This window comes from Rhinatrema bivittatum, chromosome 2 (assembly GCF_901001135.1).
Source record: "Rhinatrema bivittatum chromosome 2, aRhiBiv1.1, whole genome shotgun sequence".
In the NCBI taxonomy this organism is placed as follows: domain Eukaryota; kingdom Metazoa; phylum Chordata; class Amphibia; order Gymnophiona; family Rhinatrematidae; genus Rhinatrema; species Rhinatrema bivittatum.
In genome coordinates, this window is record NC_042616.1 from 90,146,151 (window position 1) to 90,167,506 (window position 21,356).

General features: G+C 46.6%; 1 protein-coding gene across 8 annotated transcripts in view; it reads right to left on the minus strand.

Moving 5' to 3' along the window:
- Window positions 1-21,356, minus strand: part of PRKAG2 (protein kinase AMP-activated non-catalytic subunit gamma 2) — a 751,594-nt gene that overhangs the window by 387,296 nt on the left and 342,942 nt on the right. Inside the window, exon 1 of one of the 8 annotated variants that reach the window (XM_029588436.1) lies at window positions 20,864-21,125. The exons of 6 other annotated variants lie outside the window; for them this stretch is intronic. In XM_029588436.1, the coding sequence (XP_029444296.1) occupies window positions 20,864-20,957 (94 nt within the window). In that variant the 5' untranslated portion in view covers window positions 20,958-21,125. Of the gene's footprint in view, window positions 1-20,863; window positions 21,126-21,356 lie in introns of those variants that run through there. One more of the 8 variants, XM_029588434.1, reaches the window with a different exon arrangement.

Below are 21,356 nucleotides of genomic sequence, written 5' to 3' on the forward strand. Positions count from 1 at the left end.
ATAAACGCCACTTTTTTAAAATGTAATTCCATGAGAGCCATACAATATGTTTAAAACTAAATACAAGTAAATGTGTGCATTTTATGTAAGATCACACTTTTAAAGTACAATAAGTCTCTGAAAATATTACACCAGGCCTTAAGACACCAATACATCTCCTATTAGGAAAACGGACCAAGTCAGGCTGCTATAGAGTCCTACACACAAACTACACGCCAGCAGAAAACCTCACCTGAATCACGTGCTGTCCCTCACCTAACATAGAATAAAGAGACCAAAACGCATAACAAGAAGCATGCAGAAAAAACTGAATTGGAAACTGCAACAAGCCAGAGTCTCTGTATGCAGTGTAACAAAGGAAAAAAGAAACATCACCCATCCTTATAAAACAAATCAAGAAATATAAAATCATCAGCAGTAAAACTGTACTAACAAAAAGAACATATTTCAAAACAGCTGATGAGTGGAATATCCAATAATTAAAAACTCATATAAAACATTTCCACATACCAACAAAATATTTCAAAATAGCAGACACAAAGACCCAGTAATGAAAAATAATAAGGATACAAAATTTTTTTTGCTCTGCATACCTGGGAACGTTTGAGATCCAGGTGTCCTGAGATTGTTCTGAATTAGCAGGAGGTGGGGTGGTTTGCTTGGAACTTTCTCCTCTCTCAGTCACATACCAGCACTCTCACTCACACTGGCTCTCAATGACACACCTACATGCTCTCAGTACTCACATATACACATGTTTTTTCTCTCTCACTTATATAGGCTCTTGATTACACATTTACACACATGCTGTCTATCTTTTCATGCTTACACACACACAGGCTTTCAATCACATAAATACATGCTGTCTTTTTCTCTCACACACAGACTCTCATTCACATGCTTACAAACATGTCCTCTCTTTCTCTCATTTACACACAGGCTCTCAATCACATACTCACATGCGCCCTCATCTAAATCAGCTCTCAATCACACACAGACACACATGATCTCTCTCTCTTACTTATACACACAGGCTCTTAATCATACATACACATGATCTCTCTCACACACAAAGGATCTCAATCATACACACATACTCTTTCACACAAACAGGTTTTCAATCACAAACTTACACATACAGGTTCCCAATGGTAAACTTACATACAGGCTCTCAATCATTCACATACATGCAATCTCTCTCACACACACACACACACACACACAGCGCCCCCCCCCCCCGCGGCCCGGAAGGGGAAGTGGAGACTATCGGGTGCCTGCGCGGCACGCAGAGGCCACGCTAGTGCGCTCGGCATCGGCCCGAAGAAAAGAAGACTGCAGCGCGGCTCGGAGGAAAATGAAGAGGTTCAGCCGCGGCCGATGGCACTCCGCCTCCGCGAGGGCTGAAGATGAAGGAGGTTAGCGTTGGGAGGAGGCTGCTGCTGCTGCCGCGAGTTCCCGGGGTGGGGGTGGGGGAGAGAGAGAGTGAATGAGCGAGCATGCCATCGGCCGCGGCTGAACCTCTTCATTTTCCTCCGAGCCGCGCTGCAGTCTTCTTTTCTTCGGGCCGATGCCGAGCGCACTAGCGTGGCCTCTTCCTGCCGCGCACGCACCCTATACTCTCCACTTCCTCTTCCGGGCCGCGGATGGGGGGGGGGGGGGGCGGGAAGAAGAGAGCACGCCGGTGCCGCTGATTCCAGCTGTCCTGCCGCGTTCCGCCCGGGCTGACAGCATTTTAAGCCCGGGCGGAGGAGGACCGGGGAGCAGCTGGGTCAGCGGGAAAGTGTGGGGACACTTGTCTGCGAGCCAGGTGCAGCCCTCAAAAGAGCCATATCTGGCTCCCGACCCCTGGCCTATATAATGAACAAACTACATTCTGTCATAGACAGTTAGTTAAGCATAGGGGTAGAAAAAGATATTGAGGATACTTTGTTAGTCAAAAAGGCAGACAACTGAAATGGTTGGAAAAACGTATAGGAGGCATTTTGATATTTAATGATACATTTACAAGGGAACTTTAAAATAAAAAAAGCTCCCAATTCCAAAACCTTTAGTTTAAGTAACAGAAATTGCCTCTTCATTTTTTGAGACTGCTTAGAAAATCAGGAAAAACCTGAATCCTCATATTAAAAAAAAATCCAACCTATGGTGGAAGAACATTTTAAAAATCAAATCTTTATCTGATTCCATCAAGAATGAAACTATCAAAGTAGCTGGCTTGACTAAGTCTTTCTGAGATGTTTCCAGATGAGCAGTGACATCAAAGGTGACTTTGTGATAGAAGAAAGCAGAGTCATATCATTAGAATCCACAGGGACCTTTTTAAAAGATGGTATATAATAGATACTTGAAATAAGTGGAAATGCCTTTTCAGGAATTTTCAAACTGTCAAGTAAATATTTCTTCCACATTTCTTTAGGGGCCATTGTAGGATCTTTAGGGAAATTAATAAAACTAAGATTTCCCCCCCTAACTTGATTTTCAAGATTTTCCAACCTTGAGGAAAGACATTGATTTTCCTTAATAATATTTTGTTGCAAGTTAGTCATATTTCCCAAATCTTTTATACAGGAATCACAATTTGCCTTAATATTAGCCACGTCTGATTCCACAGATTTCAAACAGCCATCCAGGTGACCCAAAGGTTAATCTGACAAGCAATATTGTTATTAAGTGCCTGGATAGCGTCCCATAGAGATTCAATAGTTATTGTTGAGGGTCTTACCAATTCTACTGGATGGAAGGCAGAAGAGGTGGAAATTGTTTCTTCATTATGCCCAGCAGCAGTGTCGACAGATGAGTCCCCTGCCTTCCCTGGATCGTCAGTCAGCTCTGAAGGAGAGAGCACTGAATCAGCAGTGGCAATAGGAGCTATGGCGTCTTTGGAAACTCCAACCAACGCCTTCCCTTGAGGCTGGGTCAGTGCGCGGACCTCCATGGGGTTAGAGGAGGGCAGATCGTTCCTCCGGTGAAAGAAAGGTGGAAAGCTCTGGGAGGGGACCAGGTTCAACTGCTTCCCGGTCAGCCTCCAGTGAGCCGACTCCCAAAGCAAGCCCTCCATAGTGTAGATGGGAGTGCATCAGACCCAGAACAGCCAAAGAGGAAGACAGAGAAGGTAATCACTGCTCTCTGGCTCTTCTCTTCCTGCTAGAGTGGGGCATACTGAGCAGAAAAGAACTGCGCCGGAGCGAGACAGCTCATACACTCTAAGCCAGTGCAGCCATCTTGAAATCCCCCCCCCCCACCCCCACCCCGGATATCAGAAAAGCTTTTGATACAGTCCCACATAGGAGGCTTGTGAATATAATGAGAAGCCTGGGAGTTAGCGTTAAGGAGGTGGAGTGCATTACAAACTGGTTGGCTGACAGGAGACAGCAGGTAATAATAAATGGAACCTACTCTGAAGAGAAAACGGTGTTAAGTGGAATGCTACAAGGATTGGTTGATCTTTGTGAGCAACATTGCGGAAGAGATAGAAGATAAAGTTTGTCTATTTGCAGATGATACTAAGATCTGCAACAGAGTGGATATGCCTGAAGGAGTAGAGAGAATGAAAAGTGATTTAAGAAAGATTTGACAGCTGAGATTCAATGCCAAGAAGTGCAGAGTCATGCATCTGGGATGTAATAATCCAACGGGCGGATTTACGTGAGCAGGGCCCTCGCGCGCCTATTTTGCATAGGCCGCCGGCGCGCGCAGAGCCCTGGGACACGCGTAAATCCCGGGGTTTTTTTAAGGGGGCGTGTCGGGGCAGGACGCGGCGTTTCGGGAGCGGGACCGGGAGCATGGCGCCAGCCCGGGGACGTGGTCGAGGCCTCTGGACCAGCCCCCGGGTCGGATGATGGCACACCAGCAGTCTGCTGGCACGCGTAGATTTACGTCTGCTTCTAGCAGGCGTAAATCGAGGGACAAAGGTAAGGGGGGGGGGGGTTAGATAGGGCCAGGGGGGTGGGTTAGGTAGGGGAAGGGAGGGGAAGGTGAGGGGAGGGCGAAAGAAAGTTCCCTCCGAGGCAGCTCCAATTTCGGAGCGGCCTCGGAGGGAACTGAGGCAGGCTGCGCAGCTTGGCGCGCGCAGGCTGCCCAAAATCGGCAGCCTTGCGCGCGCCGATCCAGGATTTTATAAGATACGCGCGGCTATGCGCCTGCTTTCAGCAGGCGTAAATCTGTGCATGCTAGCGGGCTGCTGACACGCCATCACCCGACCCTGGGGCTGGTCCGGAGGCCTCGACCATGCCTCCGGGCTGGCGCCACGCCCCCGGTCCCGCCCCGAACCACCCCCTGGCCCCGGACACGCTCCCTCCCCCGCCCCTTTTACGAAGCCCCGGGACTTACGCGCATCCCGGGGCTGTGCGCGCGCCGACAGCCTATGCAAAATAGGTGCGCCGGCACGCGAGTGCCCTGCGCGCGTAAATCCGGCCGGATTTACGCGCGCAGGGCTTTTAAAATCCGGCCCTGTGGATCCCTTACGGCTAGAGGATGTAAATGAAGAAATGGGTGCATGGGAGTAACTTGCTAGTCTGGCAGTTACTACCCTTAACCAATAAGCATTGATACTTTTGATGCAACTGCAATACTGCTCTCTGCTTCAATGGCAGGCAGAAAAGGAGAGTTTGGATTCAGACAACAACTAAAAAAAGCACAGACTTTTCGGTCTGGGGAACTGATAAGCATGGGAGTAACCTACATGGAGCAGCAATTCCTTAATAGAAGGCAAGGGATTACTACCCTTAACCAATAAGCTTGACACTTTTGACAAAACTACAACTTTACTCTCCTCTTTGATGGCGGTGGTAGGTTTGGGGCGGAAGAGGAACTGGATTCAGACAACAACCGACAGGGGCCCTGACTTTTACGGTCTGGGGTACTGATACTCAGACATAAATGAAAAAGCATAGGACTGCTTCTAAGGCCAAATCCATAAGCAAATCATGTCAAGCAGTACTATCTGAATTTTCAAGAAGGCTCATCACCCAGTAAAAAATGTTGCTAGCATACATTTTTTACGGGTTATCATGAAGCTTTAGAATAACTGCATGGAGCGGCAGTTCCTTCCCTTAAGAGAAACATGGGGATAACCTGCCTAACACGGCAGTTACTACTATTTGAAGCTTGCTGGGCAGACTGGATGGACCATTTGGTCCTTTTCTGCCATCATTAATGTTACTATCTTCTGTTACTATGTAACATTTTAGCGGTCGAGCCACAGTGCACAAATCCACTGGCTATAAGGCAATATTAGTACAATTTAAACTAGTACTTAGCCTATTGTCATTTTTTAAAAATACACTGGGAAACAAGTTCATGAATTAGGACAGGAAATTTAAGAGCCTCTACTCCACAATGGGCATGGCTTTGTGCTAGTTTGGCTAGTAGTACTTGTTAAATTTTTTAAAGGAATCCCTTCTCACACCTCATGACCTTCTCTTTCATGACAAATATCTTCCCCGGTCATGGCCAAATGAGCTAAGATTATGAAAACTGATAATGGCGTAAAGAAACTCAATAACTCTATTTCTGAAGACACATCTCTACTTTCAGACTGTTTCAAATCAAAGCAGTAAGTACCTAACTCTGTCGTGTAAACACAATGGCCAAGACAATTTGTAAGCGGTTGAATCTGGTTTCCTAAAATTTCTCATGCTTACAAGTCCTTGACCTTTCTCCAAATATGGGCAAGAATGAAGGTGAAACAGTACTGCTGTGCCACAGTTTGATGTGATCAAGACAAAGTTTCAAGGCAGTCTAGAAGTGTCCTGCTTTCAGTTCAGCATATTCGGGCCAATACAGTAAAGTGCGCTCAGGCAGAGCACACTGTTAGCCCTCATTTGGCCGCGCGTTTTCGACGCACTATTTTTACCCCTTATACAGTAAGGGGTAATAGCGCCTGGAAAATGCGCGGCCAACCCCCTCAAAACTAATAGCGCCCGCAACATGCAAATGCATGTTGATGAGCCTATTAGTTAGTCCCACGAGATACAGAAAGTAAAATGTGCAGCCAAGCCACACGTTTTGGGGTACATTTTATAAATTTGCGCGAGCACGTACTTTTGTTCGCGCATCAGGTGCGAACAAAAGTACGCTGGATTTTATAAGATACACGCGTAGCTGCGCGTATCTTATAAAATCCGGGGTCGGCGCGAGCAAGGGGGGTGCACATTTGTGCAACTTGCACGCGCTGAGCTCGGCGCGCGCTGCCTGTTCCCTCCGAGGCCGCTCCGAAATCGAAGCAGCCTCGGAGGGAACTTACTTTCCACCCCCCGCACCTTCCCCTCCCTTCCCCTACCTAACCCACCCCCCTGGCCCTATCTAACCCCCCCCTACCTTTGTTGGCAGATTTACGCTTGCTGAAAGCATGTGTAAATCTGCGCGCGCCAGCGGGATGCTGGCACGCCAGCGGGATGCTGGCGCACCATCACCCGACCCCAGAGGCTGGTCCGGAGGCCTCGACCATGCCCCCGGAACATCTCTCCTATGATGAAGGCTATGCAGGTTACGGCTCTTCAGTTTGGAAAAGAGGAGGCTGAGAGCAGGACATGACAGATGTTGATAAAATCATGAGTGGGGTGGAACAGGTAAATAAAGGACAGTTATTTACCCTTTCAAATAATACTAAAACAAGGGGACACTCCATCTGATTCAAAACAGATTGCAGAAAATACTTTTTTCCCTCAGCGCACTATCAAGCTGTGGAATCTGCTGCCAGAGGATGTGATCAAGGTGACTAGCATAGCAGGGATTAAAAGAGGTTTGGACAAGTTCCTGAAGAAAAAGTCCATAATACATTATTGGCCAAGTAGACTAAAGCTATTGCTATCCCTTGGAGTAAGAGGAATTAGATCTATTTTATGCGATCTGCCAGGTACTTGCGACCTGGACTGGCCACTGTAGGAGACAGGATGTCGGGCTCGATGGACCTTGCTCTTATCCAGCTTGGCAAATCATATGTACTTATGTAATAGTCAAATAACAATAAAACAAAATGATTAAAATATAATTTTATGTATTTATTTATTTTGCGATTTTTAATATACCGACATACACTGAGAGTATCACATCGGTTTACATTGAAACAAGAACTTAGCTTAAAAATGCTTTACATATAACTCTTTATATATAAAGCTGCAACCTGCATAACACTGTGCCTCTTCTAAAATAGGTAACAAAGCAGTCTGCCACTCATCCCTCCCTTCTCAGGTCAGCTTTATGAAAACCGTACTCAGCATCCTGAATTGAAGCCAGATCTTCAATTTATTTCCTCAACAATAATAAATCAGTTTCAGATCTTATTTCCAATGCTAAGCGATTCTATAATTGTGGCACTGCCATAGAAAATGCTCTGTTCTTAACCACAACTGGCAAAATGCCTATATTGATGCTGCATTTGGCTGGCCACGGGCCTATCCCAGAACTCGCTGCTCTTACCAGGGACTCTGGGCGGCGGGGAGACCACCGACCCGGCAATGACCCCCAGGCTTCAGGCATGGCAGGCCGCTGCACCTGATGGGCCGCACCATTGCCGAGAACGCCGCTCAGCTGTGCGAGTGTCCCTAGGTGCGTACACGTGCGTCTCACCCCAATTTAAAGGGCCCACAGTGGGAAATCTCCCACAGTATCCAAAGATGACGTCACCTAGGCCTTACTATATAAGGCCCATCCAGACCTGCATTAGACGCCTCAGCAACAGATCAAACTCCTTGGAGTAGCTGGCTGTGTGTTCCTGACTCCATGCTCTTGACTCCTGGCCCTTGTCTTATCTTCCCTTCCCTCTGGACTGTTTCTTTGGCCTTCACCTCAGACATCTTCTGGACTTCGCTTGATCGCCGCTTGCCTAGACTCCTGATATGTATTTTGGACTTCGCTTGGTTGCTGCCTGTCCTGACCCCTGGAACGCCTTGATGCTGCTTGCTGTCTGCTATACTGCTGTAGTTATCTTCTCGGCTGCTAGCTTCAGTCTTCATGGGATTCATCGCCTTCGGAGACCCGAACCTACGTCCAGCCGACTCCGGCACCCAAGGACTCAACTTATGGGGAATGAGGGCTGGTATCGATGAAGGTCCTGTTGGGTTTCTGCTCTGGACAGTTTTGCCTACTGAAAACGACAAGGACCTGCAGGTAGCGTCAACCTTGCCTCGGTCCAAGGTCCATTCTCGCAACAATTGAGGATATCGAGCCGATTAGTCTGACTAGACCAAATATTGGCTAGCGTCATACTATCCCAAACGACTCCTAAGGTGAGGAGGACATTTTCTTCTTAGGGCATGAACATTAATAGCAACATCTGAAAGTTAAATCTAGCTGAGATAGATAACCCAATGCAATCTCAGAAGCAATGGTAATGCTGAGTTACATCTGCAACTACCGATCACATCTGTATTATTTAGAGTCTCCGAATAGCTTTTTCTGGAAGAACAAAATACAGAGCATTGAAATAGTCTGGCACACACTACTGTTTTTAAAACTCCTACCTCCAAACAAGGTACCAGTATCAGTTTTAAAAAGACATTGTGTGCCACAAGAGCATGCTCCAAATTCAAAGAAGAATCCAACTTAACCCCTAAGGATTTCACAACTAAACAGGAGTGATTGTCACCTCTTCAATTACAGGCACATTTTCCAAATGTATGACCCTTATTGAGCCAACCTGTAGTAAGTAGTTCAATCTCGTTAGAATTTAAGACCAATTTACTACCAGAAAACCACTCCACACCACACTCAGACATTTGTTCAATCAGGCAATTACAATTTCAGGATCATTTCCCAATGGCGCCACCATCTGGATGTCATTTGCATATATAGGGGTAATAAACCCATTGTTATGGTTATGAGGTGTTGGATTCTCGGGTACTGCGGTTATGATTCTCTTCTATCCCAAAAGAGGCAGAACATCATCCAGTACTGAGACCATAACAGTCTTAGAGCTAGAGTCATCAAAATATCACATGTGATAGGAAGAGGGGCATGTTTTATTGTAATAGCCTTTTTATTGCAATGTGCGTTATCTTAGTGCTTCGCATAGGTATTACCACAAAATGATTTAACTTATCACAATATACCACATTTGCATGTGATGAGCGCTATTAGTTCTGCGGTGCATTGGACGTGCATTGTGGAGGCGCTAATCCCCTTATAGCAAAAGGGGCTGTGGATGCGCCTACACAACCCACGTCCAACTGGGGGTTAAATAGGGTGCTCGGCTGAGCGCACTGTATTTCATTGGCTTCCCTGTAAGTAAACCTGAGCATAGAGCAGGAAGAAGCAGATGGGCTTTGAAAAGGCAAGTCAAATACTGGTAGGGCAGAGAAACTATTAAAAGGCCACTGTAGGGGCCATTCTGGTGGCTTAATAGCAGTGCTACAAGCTGACATGCAGAAGACCAGGTTAGGGATACTGCTGGCCAAAAAAAATAAAGGCTTCTGAATGTGTGCATTAATTTATAAAATGATTCAAATGTGCACACAACAGATTGGTGAAAATAACAAAATATTAGTGATTTTATGAGCAAAACATTCGAGTGTTCAATAAAGTGCATAGGTGCAAGAAGCAAGGCCATGATTTAGTCTGACTGAAAAATGTTTTATTGCTTATCCCCTAAACAGCTATTCAGATGGCAGAGCACTGGGGAAAAAAATAGAAAAAAAAAAAAAAATTCCACATAAAATGAAGCAAAATGATAGAAGTAATCTCAGACTCAGCCACCACACAGCTTCATTTCCTGCAACACACTGCCGCCCTATTTCCCTAAGCAGCAACACCGGGTCAGAGTAACGTGCACTGCTCCCCATCCCACACAGCTGCAATCCTCCTCCACAGGTTGTAAATCAGGAAGCGATGCACCCTGTCTCCTCCTACACCCTTCTCGTGCTTGAGGGATCAATATTTTCATCCCTTTACCAAGTATAAATTGTGTTCTGTCTTGGCAAAGCTTTCCCTAGTCTGCCACACAGTTTACCGGAAAGCTCCAGCTCTCCCTCCAGATACAAAACACGCACACACTGCATTATGGGAAATATGCAATAACGAGCACACACCCCCCCCCCCCCCCCCCCCCGGCCAATTATAATCCTCCAGTAAACTACTGTTAAGATGATTTGATAGGATCATTCAACATACCTCATATGAGAGTAAAGACTGGTGGGGGGGCAGGGGGGTTGGGTCTCATTAACCCCAAACTACACAGAAGCCCAGTAGAAACCCTACCCCTCCGGTAGCAAACCTGCCATATCAGAATAGTACTGATTCCCAGGATTTCCAAAGCATCAACCCTAGCTATGAAAAGACAGCACTGCCAATATTACAACATGCCCTAAAATAGGGGCAGGCAAACTTTTTTTTTTAAACAGGTCCACATTACTGGTGCTTACTGGAGCCAGGGGCTGAGGGGGAGGGGGCGGGGGGGTTCCCTTAGAACTGCAGAGAGAGAAGAGATAACAGTGACAAGTATACCACACAGTCAGGCCGATACAGTAAAAATCACGGGAGAGCGGGCGCGCGCCCAGGACACTCTTCTGTGCGCGCGATACGGTAAATTAATTTATTTAAATGAGGGCCCGTGGTAAAAAGAGGCGCTAGGGACACTAGCGCGTCCCTAGCGCCTCTTTTCGGACAGGAGCGGCGGCTGTCAGCGGGTTTGACAGCCGACGCTCAATTTTGCCGGCGTCGGTTCTCGAGCCCGCTGACAGCCACGGCTTCGGAAACCGGACGCCGGCAAAATTGAGCGTCCGGTTTTCAACCCGCGAGCTGCGGGCCCATTTAACTTTTTTTTTTTTGTGTCCACGCAGTCGATTCCAGTGGGGCCACGATGCTGCGCCTCTTCCTAAGGCCTTGCTGGCCATGAAGCCAATTCTGCGCCTCTCCCCCTACTTCACTATGCTGCACCTTTGATGGAAGGACGTCACTGCAGGCCGCCAATGTCGGGCAATTGGTGATAAGATTGTTGCAAGATGCCAGCGGGCCGGAAATAATGGGGCAAATTGATTAGGTAGGAGGTTCAGAAAACGCCCGTCATCGGTCCGGGTTTGGCCCACAGGCTGCAGTTTGCCCAGCCCTGCCCTAGAACAATAGTTTCCAACCTTTTTCATGTCACAGTTCACCTGGCATCATCACTTCCCTCTCCCCTCATTGCCTCACTACCTTCTCTTCCCCTGCCCCCACCTCCTGACATCACCACCTTTCCTTGTTTTCCTTCCTCCCCCATCAGCTGACATCATTTTCCCTCCCCATCCCCAACCCCTTGGTGTCATCAGCTTCCCTTCTCTTCCCCTTGCATCACCTCCCCTCCCCCCCCCTCCAGCCAGCAAGATGAAGCAGGTGAACAGCGCTTCTTACCTGCTGTTTCCTTCACTTCCAATTTCTCTCCAAAAGCCAAAACTACACAGGGCCCTGTAGTCTTGTGAGACCTACTGGCCCCACGCAGTTTCAACTTTACAGGGAAGCTGGCAAAGGAGAAGGCAGCAATAGGTAAGATGCACTGCTTACCAGGGGTGAAATCACCAAGCCAGCCAGGGCAGTAATGGAGGGTGAAGTGACTTGCCCAAGGTCACAAGGAATGGCAGTGGGATTTGAACCCTGGCTTCCCTTGCTCACAGATGACTGCTCTAACCACTAGGCTACTCCTCCATTCCCTATTGCCTGCCTCCCAACCTTCTCCAGGATCTGCCCTCCCGGGAATGTGAGAGGTCGGTGAATGGTGGGAGTCTGTGTGCGTGGCACACTCTTTTCATTCCCCCTCCCCTGCCCTCCCCACACAATTACAAATTATGCATTTTTTTTCCATTTTAAAATTTATTAACCACTTCCCCAATTTAAAAAGGCAGATTATATATGGAAAAGGGACATTCAAAGTATAATCTTCTGAAGTAAAAATATCACTTAAAACAACATATATATTTGTATATACTGCAAAAAAAGACACTTTCAATAATAATAGTTTAATAGACTTAATAAACGTCCTTTCTCATAGTAATCAAGATGGTTTACTGCATCCTATGTGGTAGTAGTGCACTGGGGGTGGACTTAGCCCACAGAAAGCCAGGAATCTGAACTCCAGTTCCAATACAATAAGCCTTCCATATCATAACTGTCAGCACTCAACTTATTACAAAGGAATGCTGCAAATATTATACCAAGCCTTAAACATCTTTACACCTCCTATTAGGAAAACAAATTAAAGCCAGATTGTTGTAAATCCCTACACAGAAACTACATGCCAGCAGAATACCTAAAGCCTCAGTCTCACAAGCAGAACACAGATAGACTCTCAACAAATACAGAACAAAGAGATCATAAAATATAAAGTGAAATGTGCAGACAAAAACTGAACTGGAAATCATTAAGAAACCAAACTCTGTAAGCAATGCAAACACAATCAAGAAATATAAAACATTAAACAAACCAATAAAAAGAATGTCAAATCTGCTGATAAATTCAGCCAATTAAAAACACATATAAAAATGTTTAAAATATTACCAAACACTAATAAAATATTTCAAAACAGCAGATACATCACATCCAATAATTAAAACTAACAAGGATTAAAAACAATATTCCACTCCCCACATGTGGGAACTTTAGATTTCCAGTCCTCCTGAGATTGTTGTAGATTGGAGGAGGGCGTACAAACTTTAATCTCTCTCTCACACATGTTTACAGGAACTCTCTCTCTCTCTCTCATACACACACACACACATGCAGGCACTCTCTCACACAGACACCCACATACAGAGGCACACACACACATACCCTCTCATATACACACATCTTCTCATATACATACACACCTTCTCATACACTCACACTCATACATGCACACACACACACACACACACACACACACACATACACCCTCTCATATACACACATCTTCTCATATTCATACACACTCATACATGCACACACATCCTCTCCTGCATACACACACACACACACACCAATACATGTACATACACACAGCTTCACCCAGCCACCCTCTCATAACCACATACCCTCTCATACATACACACCTACCCACTCATATATACACACACACACACACACTCTCATGCAGACATCTATTCCCATCCACCCTCTCATACACACAGGCACTCACTCTCACAGAGCCAGTCTTGTTCACACACATTTTGGAACATTTCTCTGGCTGCACAACAGGGCCTCTTCTGCTGCCAGCTGTGGGGGAAATGCTAGAAGTACTACAGGACCTTTTCTGCTGCGGGAGAAACACCGACGGCTGCGGGAGAAACACCAACAGTACCGCACAGACTCTTCTTTAGCCACTGGCATGGGGTCCACCGGCGGCCTCCGCTTCTCGGTCATGGACCTCCTTTTCTTCTTGGTCACCTGTGGGATGGGATCCGCCAGTGGCATCGCAGGCCTCCTCTTCTTCCTCTGCCGCCTCCCCTCCCCACCACTGTACTGCCTTGTGCAGCTGCATGGTTTGCACACCCGGAAGAGCTGGGCCTGGCCACTTACAATCACATCCGGGCCTGCTTCTGCAGCAGGGCCTGGAGTTTTCAGGAGAGTTCCCAATGCTGGAAAAAAAAAAAGGCCCCCGAGCGACCCCTATAGTCTGGTGCCTGGAGGCCTTGGTTCCCCCTGCCTCCCCCCCCCCCCCCCCCGCCCGGGGGGAGGCAGGGGGAACCAAGACAGTGGCATAGTGAGGGAGGGGGGCTCCCTCACTACGCCACTGTCTGAACCTTCCTGGCATCTGCCCTCTAGGGTCACCAATTTAAACCAGGTTGACCCTAACACAGTACAGTGGCTGGGAACCTTTGCCTTAAAACACCAATACACCTCATATTTGGAGGTGTGGATTGGAAAACAGAAAAATCTGGACTGCTACAGATCCCCAGACAGAAAGTACACATTAGCGGAACACTTTACCTCGGTCACACACGTAAAATACAGATAGACCCTCACTAAATACAGAATAAGCGATTGCAAATTAGAAACAGAAATATGCAGACTAAAACTGGACTGGAAACCCCAGTGCAACACTGGAGAAAGAGAAACTGAAATGGGTTCCCTCTTCTACTGTACAAAATACAAAGATTTCAGAAATGCACACTTCCCAAAACTAACCAAGAAAATCACCAAGATGTCCCACAAAAGAATGAGCAAGAAAAACTCCCCATAATCCTGGGAGAAATTCTTTATATCCCGTCACCAGGCCAGAAACGTAATCTGACATGGGCCAGCACTGGAACCCGGGAAGTCTCTCTGTTGTTGTCCCTTCTGCTAGCTGTAATGTTATTTTACTGTTATTAGACTGTGATGGTTTGTTTCTCTCATTTGTTTTAGCCATGGGGAAAGTAATTTTCAAAGCTTTTTACCCAGGCAGAAAGCCCCATTAAAACTTGCCCTTTCCCATCCAAAAAAGGGACGGGTTCAGGGGGAGGGTGGAGCCGGCAGAGCACGCACAAAATCGCCACGTGTTGTTTAAGCAGCAAATGCAGGCCTCGCACGGGATTTCAAAACTGTGCCATTTGTGTTCTCCTTTGGCATCATCAGTACTAAAGATCGATGCCAATAAAGTTTCCTGAACCTGACTCTGAAAAGAACAGGGCGAATTACTCAACCCTTTTTATTAACGTTGGTCTAAAAAAATTAAAAAAAACTCAGCAAACTATAACCATCATAACATCTCTGTGACAGAAGTTCTGGGTTTCTTTAACACCGGCACTGCCTATCCCCCTGGGCACTCACTTCACTGCCATTGGCACTCGCATGGCTTTCGCTCTGCTGCTGCTGCTAATATTAGCAATAAATAAATAAAATACCAGTTTCCTTTTTTTGTCTGGAACCTGCTCGTCCCCAGTCCTGAACCATCGCTCTCGTGTCACGTATCTACAAACAGGCTCCTAACACTTCCGTGGCATTCTCCGCGTGCCATAGTATCGGTGCTTGCTCTGTTATAATACTCAGCCTCGCCTTTGATCCCTTCCACCTCAGCCACTGCAGCTTTGTACTGTCTGGGCCTCCCAGGCACCTGCATGCCGGGCTGCGCTATACCCAACGCCTTACAGGATGAGAGCGCAGCCTCAGCCGTCCTCCTCTGTCTGGATCCAATATCCTTGGGTCACTGGAGTCCCTTGTGGGCTTGGTCTTCCAATGCACGACTCACTGGCCTCATCACTTCACTCTGCCCTTCCGCCCTCAGCTCTGAGCCTCTGCCTCATCAGCCCCAATCAGTGCAGCACTGCTGGCATCTGTAAGGAAAGCCCTCTCCCCTGCCCATCTGGAGCAACCTCTGGCTCTCCTTATACGTTCCAATGCACCTTTTCTCTTCCGGCACCAATCGGTACCCATCCCGGTACTCCAAAATTCATTCCTTATGCCCATCCAAAGGGTAGCAGATTGACTCTCTCCCTCTAACACAAAAAAAAAACCAAAACAAAACATGCATGCACAGAGATCCAGACAAAATTATACTGAAAAAATAATGAAATAATTGGAAATTTCTAAATCCAAAGAGCAACTTTGTGATGCCATCGCAGGGCAGGAGACATGCAGGTATTCAGACACGAAGGTGCCGTCTGGCAGGAGTTTCTATTCCCAAACATAATACAGCAGGGCCCTGCAGTATCAGGACTGACCCAGGGCCGGATTGAAGATTATGGCACTCGTAGGCAGAGGACCAGTGGCAGGGAATATTCCACCTAGAAATCAAAGAGAAGCAGGGGGCGTCCCAGTTTTTGGGCGCCTTCAGAATTTGGTGCCCCAGTCATATGTTTACCTTGCCCCTGCCTAAATCCAGCCCCGGACTGACGGTCACATGACCTTTAGAGCTGCCATGCTTCCTGAGCAAGGCCGGGCTCACCAAAACACACAAACACAAGGTCCAGAAAAAGTCAAACCGTGCCCGAAGAAACTCAGAGGTAATATTCAATAGGGCCACTTAAGAGAAAAGTCCGCGGATACTCTGGTACCTGCAGACCTCACGGGCAACTTTTAAAGGGAAGCTACTCACATATGGGTAGAATTTAAAAAGGGCCGCACGTGCAGTATTCATTGTAAAATTGACATCATTAAAGAATTTTAGACCTTATAAGTGATGCAAAAGAGCTGATTTGTACAATGCAGCTAGCAGAGACTGTAGTGTACAAATCAATTCCTCTTGTTAGAATTTTCATCGCTTGTAAGGCCTAAAATTCTTTAATGATGTCAGTTTTACAATGAATACCTCTGAATGTCTGTAATACTACCCCCCCCCCCCCCAAACCCACCTCCTGAAAACTCACCCCGAATCAAAGTGTCCCTTACAATGGTCCATATACTGAGTGTCAGGCTGAGCCTTATAAAGGGTCTCTCTCTCTCTCTCTCTCTCTCTCTCTCTCTCTCTCTCTCGCTCTCTCTCTCTATACATCACTGTATAAGGCTTTTAAAATCTATCTTATAGTTTTTCTTTGCAAATCGGCTTACAAGAACAAACATTCCCGCATCCACCCTGTGGGTGCTTCTGTGGTCAGAGGAGGGGAAGCAAACAGAGAATCTGAAAATTCAACTCCTCATGCATATTTTACTCCCTCAACCTCTCTGCCCCCCCCCCCCCCCCCCAGGAATACCCCACCCGTACATGCTAGCTGTTCAGGATGTTGGGGGAGGTGGGGGTGGTGCCTATCTTTGAAAGTTGCTCTCACTACGCTCTGAGGGCCTAATTTTAAAAAGCATTTACTCAAGTAAAACTGGGTTTACTCCACTCGAGTTAAGTAGGCTTTTGAAAATTGCCATTGAATTGTCCATAGGATTTAATCGCGTCAGTGCGCTTTACGCGAGTAAATGGCTTTTGAAAATTGCTACGTTAGCAGTTACATTTACTTGCATAACTCCTTGGAAAAAGACCCCCTGAATGAGCAAGGGCCTAGCCTGCCTCCTCCCACGGCTCCAGTGTAACCGCAGCAACTCATCAGGAGGCCCTCCGATTCCCGTGCAGCACAATATAAAAGGAACAGAACATGCTTAGGACGTGGTCCATCCTCCTCCTCTCCACACCAAGCATCTCAGACCATGTGGCTGAGGCAATAAGGGTTTACCCTGGGTTGGACGCACATTTGTTTTGTGCGCAGATGTCACTCCCCACGCAGCAAGGAGTTCTGCGCACATACAAGCGAATAACACCGTGCGTCCCGCTTAGCGCCCTTGCATGGAAATCTCATGCGAACGAAGGCATTAGCTATTGTCCCCCCCATGCGGAGAGGTGCCCTGGCTTGCTCGGGTTTTCTTAGCGCTGGAAATGTTACTCCTGGTCAGAGGCGGAGCACGGTTTCCAGCGCTTGTGTCAGTCTGTGGGCAGAAGCCGGAGTTCCGATGCCGGGACCTATGACTGAGATTTATGAGCAGAAGACATACATTTTTGTGCGCATAATTCACAGGTATTTTGTGTGCATAAATCACGGCTGAGAGAGTCTCCCGCTCCACCGAGTTCAGCCTGTGCTGAGTGCACATTTTAACTTGGGTTTGTGCACACTATTTCCTGTCAGCTCACTTTCTGAACCGATTAGCTTACTGCACCATGAGTGGAGGAGTAGGGCTAGTTGTTAGAGCAGCGGGCTATAAACCAGAAAACCGGGATTCAACTCACAGCATGGAAACTTAGGCAAGTCACTTCACCCTCCATTGCCTCAGGTACAACCTCAGACTGTGAGTCTTCTGGGGACAGCAAAATACCTACACTACCTGAATGTAATCCACTTTCAAGTGCCAGAAAAGCAGAATGCAAAAAGAAAACCAACATTTTTGTAAACTGTGCCCTGAATTTGACTGCACGATATTCAGCCACACATTATTGCAGTGGCCCCTACGTTCTTCATTGCTAGAACCACTGCACTGTCTGTAGCCCCTGAGGTTAGAGGGCAGAAAGGTTTGATAGGATCTGTTGCTGAAGAATTTTAAGTATGAATGAGACAAACATCGGTCTGGGATGGTTCAGATGCACGGGGGGGGGGGGGGGGGGGGGATCCTGCCTGGACACACGTCAGTGGACTAGATGATTTCTTGATGTCCCTCTCAATGTTTTGGCCTTAATCCACACAAATTTGAGACTTACAACAAGTTTACAGCCAAGAAGACATTTGACAAGTTTGGTAAATTAAAAGCAAAAAGGGCATCCTGTTTTAGAGAAAATGTAGCTCACATGCCTTGCACATCTCACAAAAAAATTAACATGTTAAATCCCTGATATTCTGGAGTTTAAACTGGCCCCAGCTCTGACTGCTAACAGGGAAAAGCATTAGCATGTATGTGGCGTTATTAGTTTATCACCAGGCTGCCTGACAGCCTCTCTGAAGCACATCAGAAAAACAAAACCAGCGAAGCACTTTAACTTAGAAGGACAGACAAGGAAAACAGATAATGCAGCCTCAGTGTACACAGTTTCCCATTGCTCCTGCTTTCCTTTCACTGTCTGGCTGCAGTGCTGCAGCTTTGATTCCAAACAACATAACCCTCACCTATTTATTGTTTATAATCCTTCCCTATGGGCTACAACAAATGCCACCTTTCCCCACAGCTCAGCCTCCGTTCCAGAGGTTCTTCTTCTTTCCAGCCTCCACTCCACTCCGCTTGCCCAGATAACAGGAATTTTACAAAGGTGCCATGGGCAACAACAATAAACTTAAAACTCTTACGGTCTGTAACAGCTTTGCAGGAACTATCAAAACTGTGACCCAGAGTTGAAGGACTTTTTGCAGAGGCACTGACTGCGATGTGTAGCTGCCCGACGGTGAACTGCTCAGACTCGCCTGGCACGCAGCGCTCCTCGGAGAGCGGCGCTGTCAGTTTTGTCTCCGGGCCTGCTACCTGAGATCTGGTGCCAGGCTGTGTGTAAGAAAAAACAAAACAAAACAAAAAAAAAACAACCACCCGCAATCTTTTAAAGGTGCCAGACAGTGCCATCAAGACTGTGTCCTGGAACACGGACCAGTGGCTGTGCCTGGCAGCGGTCCGGTGCGTGATGAATGCAAGATTAAATTTAAAAAAAAACCAACTCTTCAGCTCTGCCGGTTCAGAGAGCTGGAAAGAAAAAAAAAAATACACACTTTGATTTTAATGAGTAAGCAATTGATTTCCCTCCTTAAAGCAAGAAGCGGGCAAGCTGCAGGCAGGCAACAATTGATATAATTCCTGCTGGGTTGGAGGGGTCTGCTGGCCGTCAGACCAGGGGTGCATGGTGGAGGCAACTGTCACCACTGCTGTGGTAGCCACTGCTGGACATGAAGCCCCGTGGGACTGTCTCGGAGGAGACAGTCCTCCACCCCCCAGGGCTGCTGGGAGCTCCTGATGCTACTCTCCCCTGCCTGCAAAGTTCTGGTTTACTGAACACTTTCTTCAAGAAAGACAGAGGTCAGAATGGGCAATTTTTCTTAAAAATGTGTTTGTTTGTTTTTATACAGATTTAATGTTGCCACAATTTCTAATTTGAATAATAGCTTTTAAACCAGGTGTTTCCAGGCTGCGTTGTGCGCCCAGCGGCGGACCCCAGAAAAGGCGCAAATGCGTCGAAGGATAAAGCCCCATCGTGATCCCTCAACCTGGAAGGTAAAATGGACAAAACAGGACAGAGTGCCAGTAATATGTAAACTACAGTACAATCCTGCTAATCCAAACCCCGTTTATTAGGAACTCTGTTTAAGGAAGTGCAGTCATCCCCCAGGATAATAAAGTGCATATGTGGTAACAGTGTCCTAAAAATGTGGCTGTGGATCCGGCCATTGAGCTTCCAGGATTCCAGCTGCAAAGTAAATAATGGATCGCAGTACACCGCATCCACATGGGGCGCAGATGTGCCCATTTATTGTCGAAATGGGGCAGGAGAACGTGCCCAGCTGTGTATGCAGAGGAACTTCACTGACCTTCAACCCTGGACAGTTTTGGTAGCTCCTGCAAAGCCGATACAGACCTTAAGAGTTTCCACTCCTGATCTGAACGTGCACATCACAGAGGGCCACTCAATCGGCCCTAAATATCAACACCAACTGGCTACCAAACCTCAACATCCAGTTTCAATCAGTCTGCGTCTTCTCTGCCTAGGGCTTGCCCTCGCCATAGGGAAAAATAGACAATGAGCATGTACAGCGACCTCAGTCTTTCATCCAAACTTCCAGTTATCCAAATATTTTGGGTGTCCCTCAAGAAGTATTGTAATTCTCCCAATGGCCCTCTGTGGGTGAAACTCAATTTTACATGCAGAAATGGCTTTTTAAAAAACCACCAGCCCATTCTGCAGGTAGACTTTATGCGTGTAGATCAGGATTGCACGAAGGTTTGCCCAGATTGAGTAGAGACGTGCAAGGGGACGGAGTTAGGGAGGGTTTGAATTTATGTGCATATTTTTTTTATTTAAAATATGGGCGCGTAAACTTTCAGGTCGCATTTGTGCAGACAATTTAGCAGGCGCAGCTTTGGTGGGCTAATTTTCAACGCTGACTCAAGCACATATTTACCAAATTTGTTTTATGCAAGATATTACATAACCAGCCCTAAACTCTCAGCACTAAACTTACAGCAAAAGCCCAATTTTTAACCTAGATTTTCAGCTTATTTTATTTTGTGGAAGATCATGAAATGTCACCCTAGTTTAAAAGCAGATCCTCCATGAAGATATTGACAACCTGCTTTGGTAAATCTTTCAAAATATTCCGATATTAAGTGTTGCACTATTGCTATCATTAATCAATGCACAAGATTCCACTGAAGTCGCATAATTTCCTTAACACATTTTAGAAAAATGGGATTTAATGCTAAATTAACAGTTTCAGAACACAACCCAGGTTGAATGGGATTATTGACTTTTTTGTCCAGCTGAAGTTTAGTCTGTATTTTATTTTTTTAGCCAAGCCCTTGAATGCCTTAGAGGCGCACGGCGGTGGCTTCCTACCTATGGGGCCATGTGGCTCCGATTGACGCCTCTGAGTGGTCCTTCCTTGCTCCTTGCGTTTCTTGCTTCCTCTGAGACTGCCAAAACGCTTCATGGGTGGCGGTGGGCACCGAAGCCGCAGTGGCAGTCGGTCATGCCCAGAGCCAGAGAAATTTCAGGAGCCGGTGGGATCGGAAGATGAGGAATCAAAAACGCTTCCCCTCCCCCAAAAGGGTCAGCGAGCCTGCTTCAAAAAAAAAAAAGGGCAGGGGGAGAGAATAATAATCCTTCGGAGATTTAAAAAAAAAAAAAAAAAAAATGGCACAAAACTTGCAACCTGGAAAACAAAAAAAATTACTGAGGGCTGGTCCACAGAGAACTTCAACTCACATCTTTAGCAGGAATAAATTCTAGTAAAAAAAAAAAAAAATGATTATAATAATCATAATAAATCTTAGTCAAAGTCAGAGTGTGCAAGCTGCTTCCAGGCTGTTTCCCTTGTATCCTGCAAGGA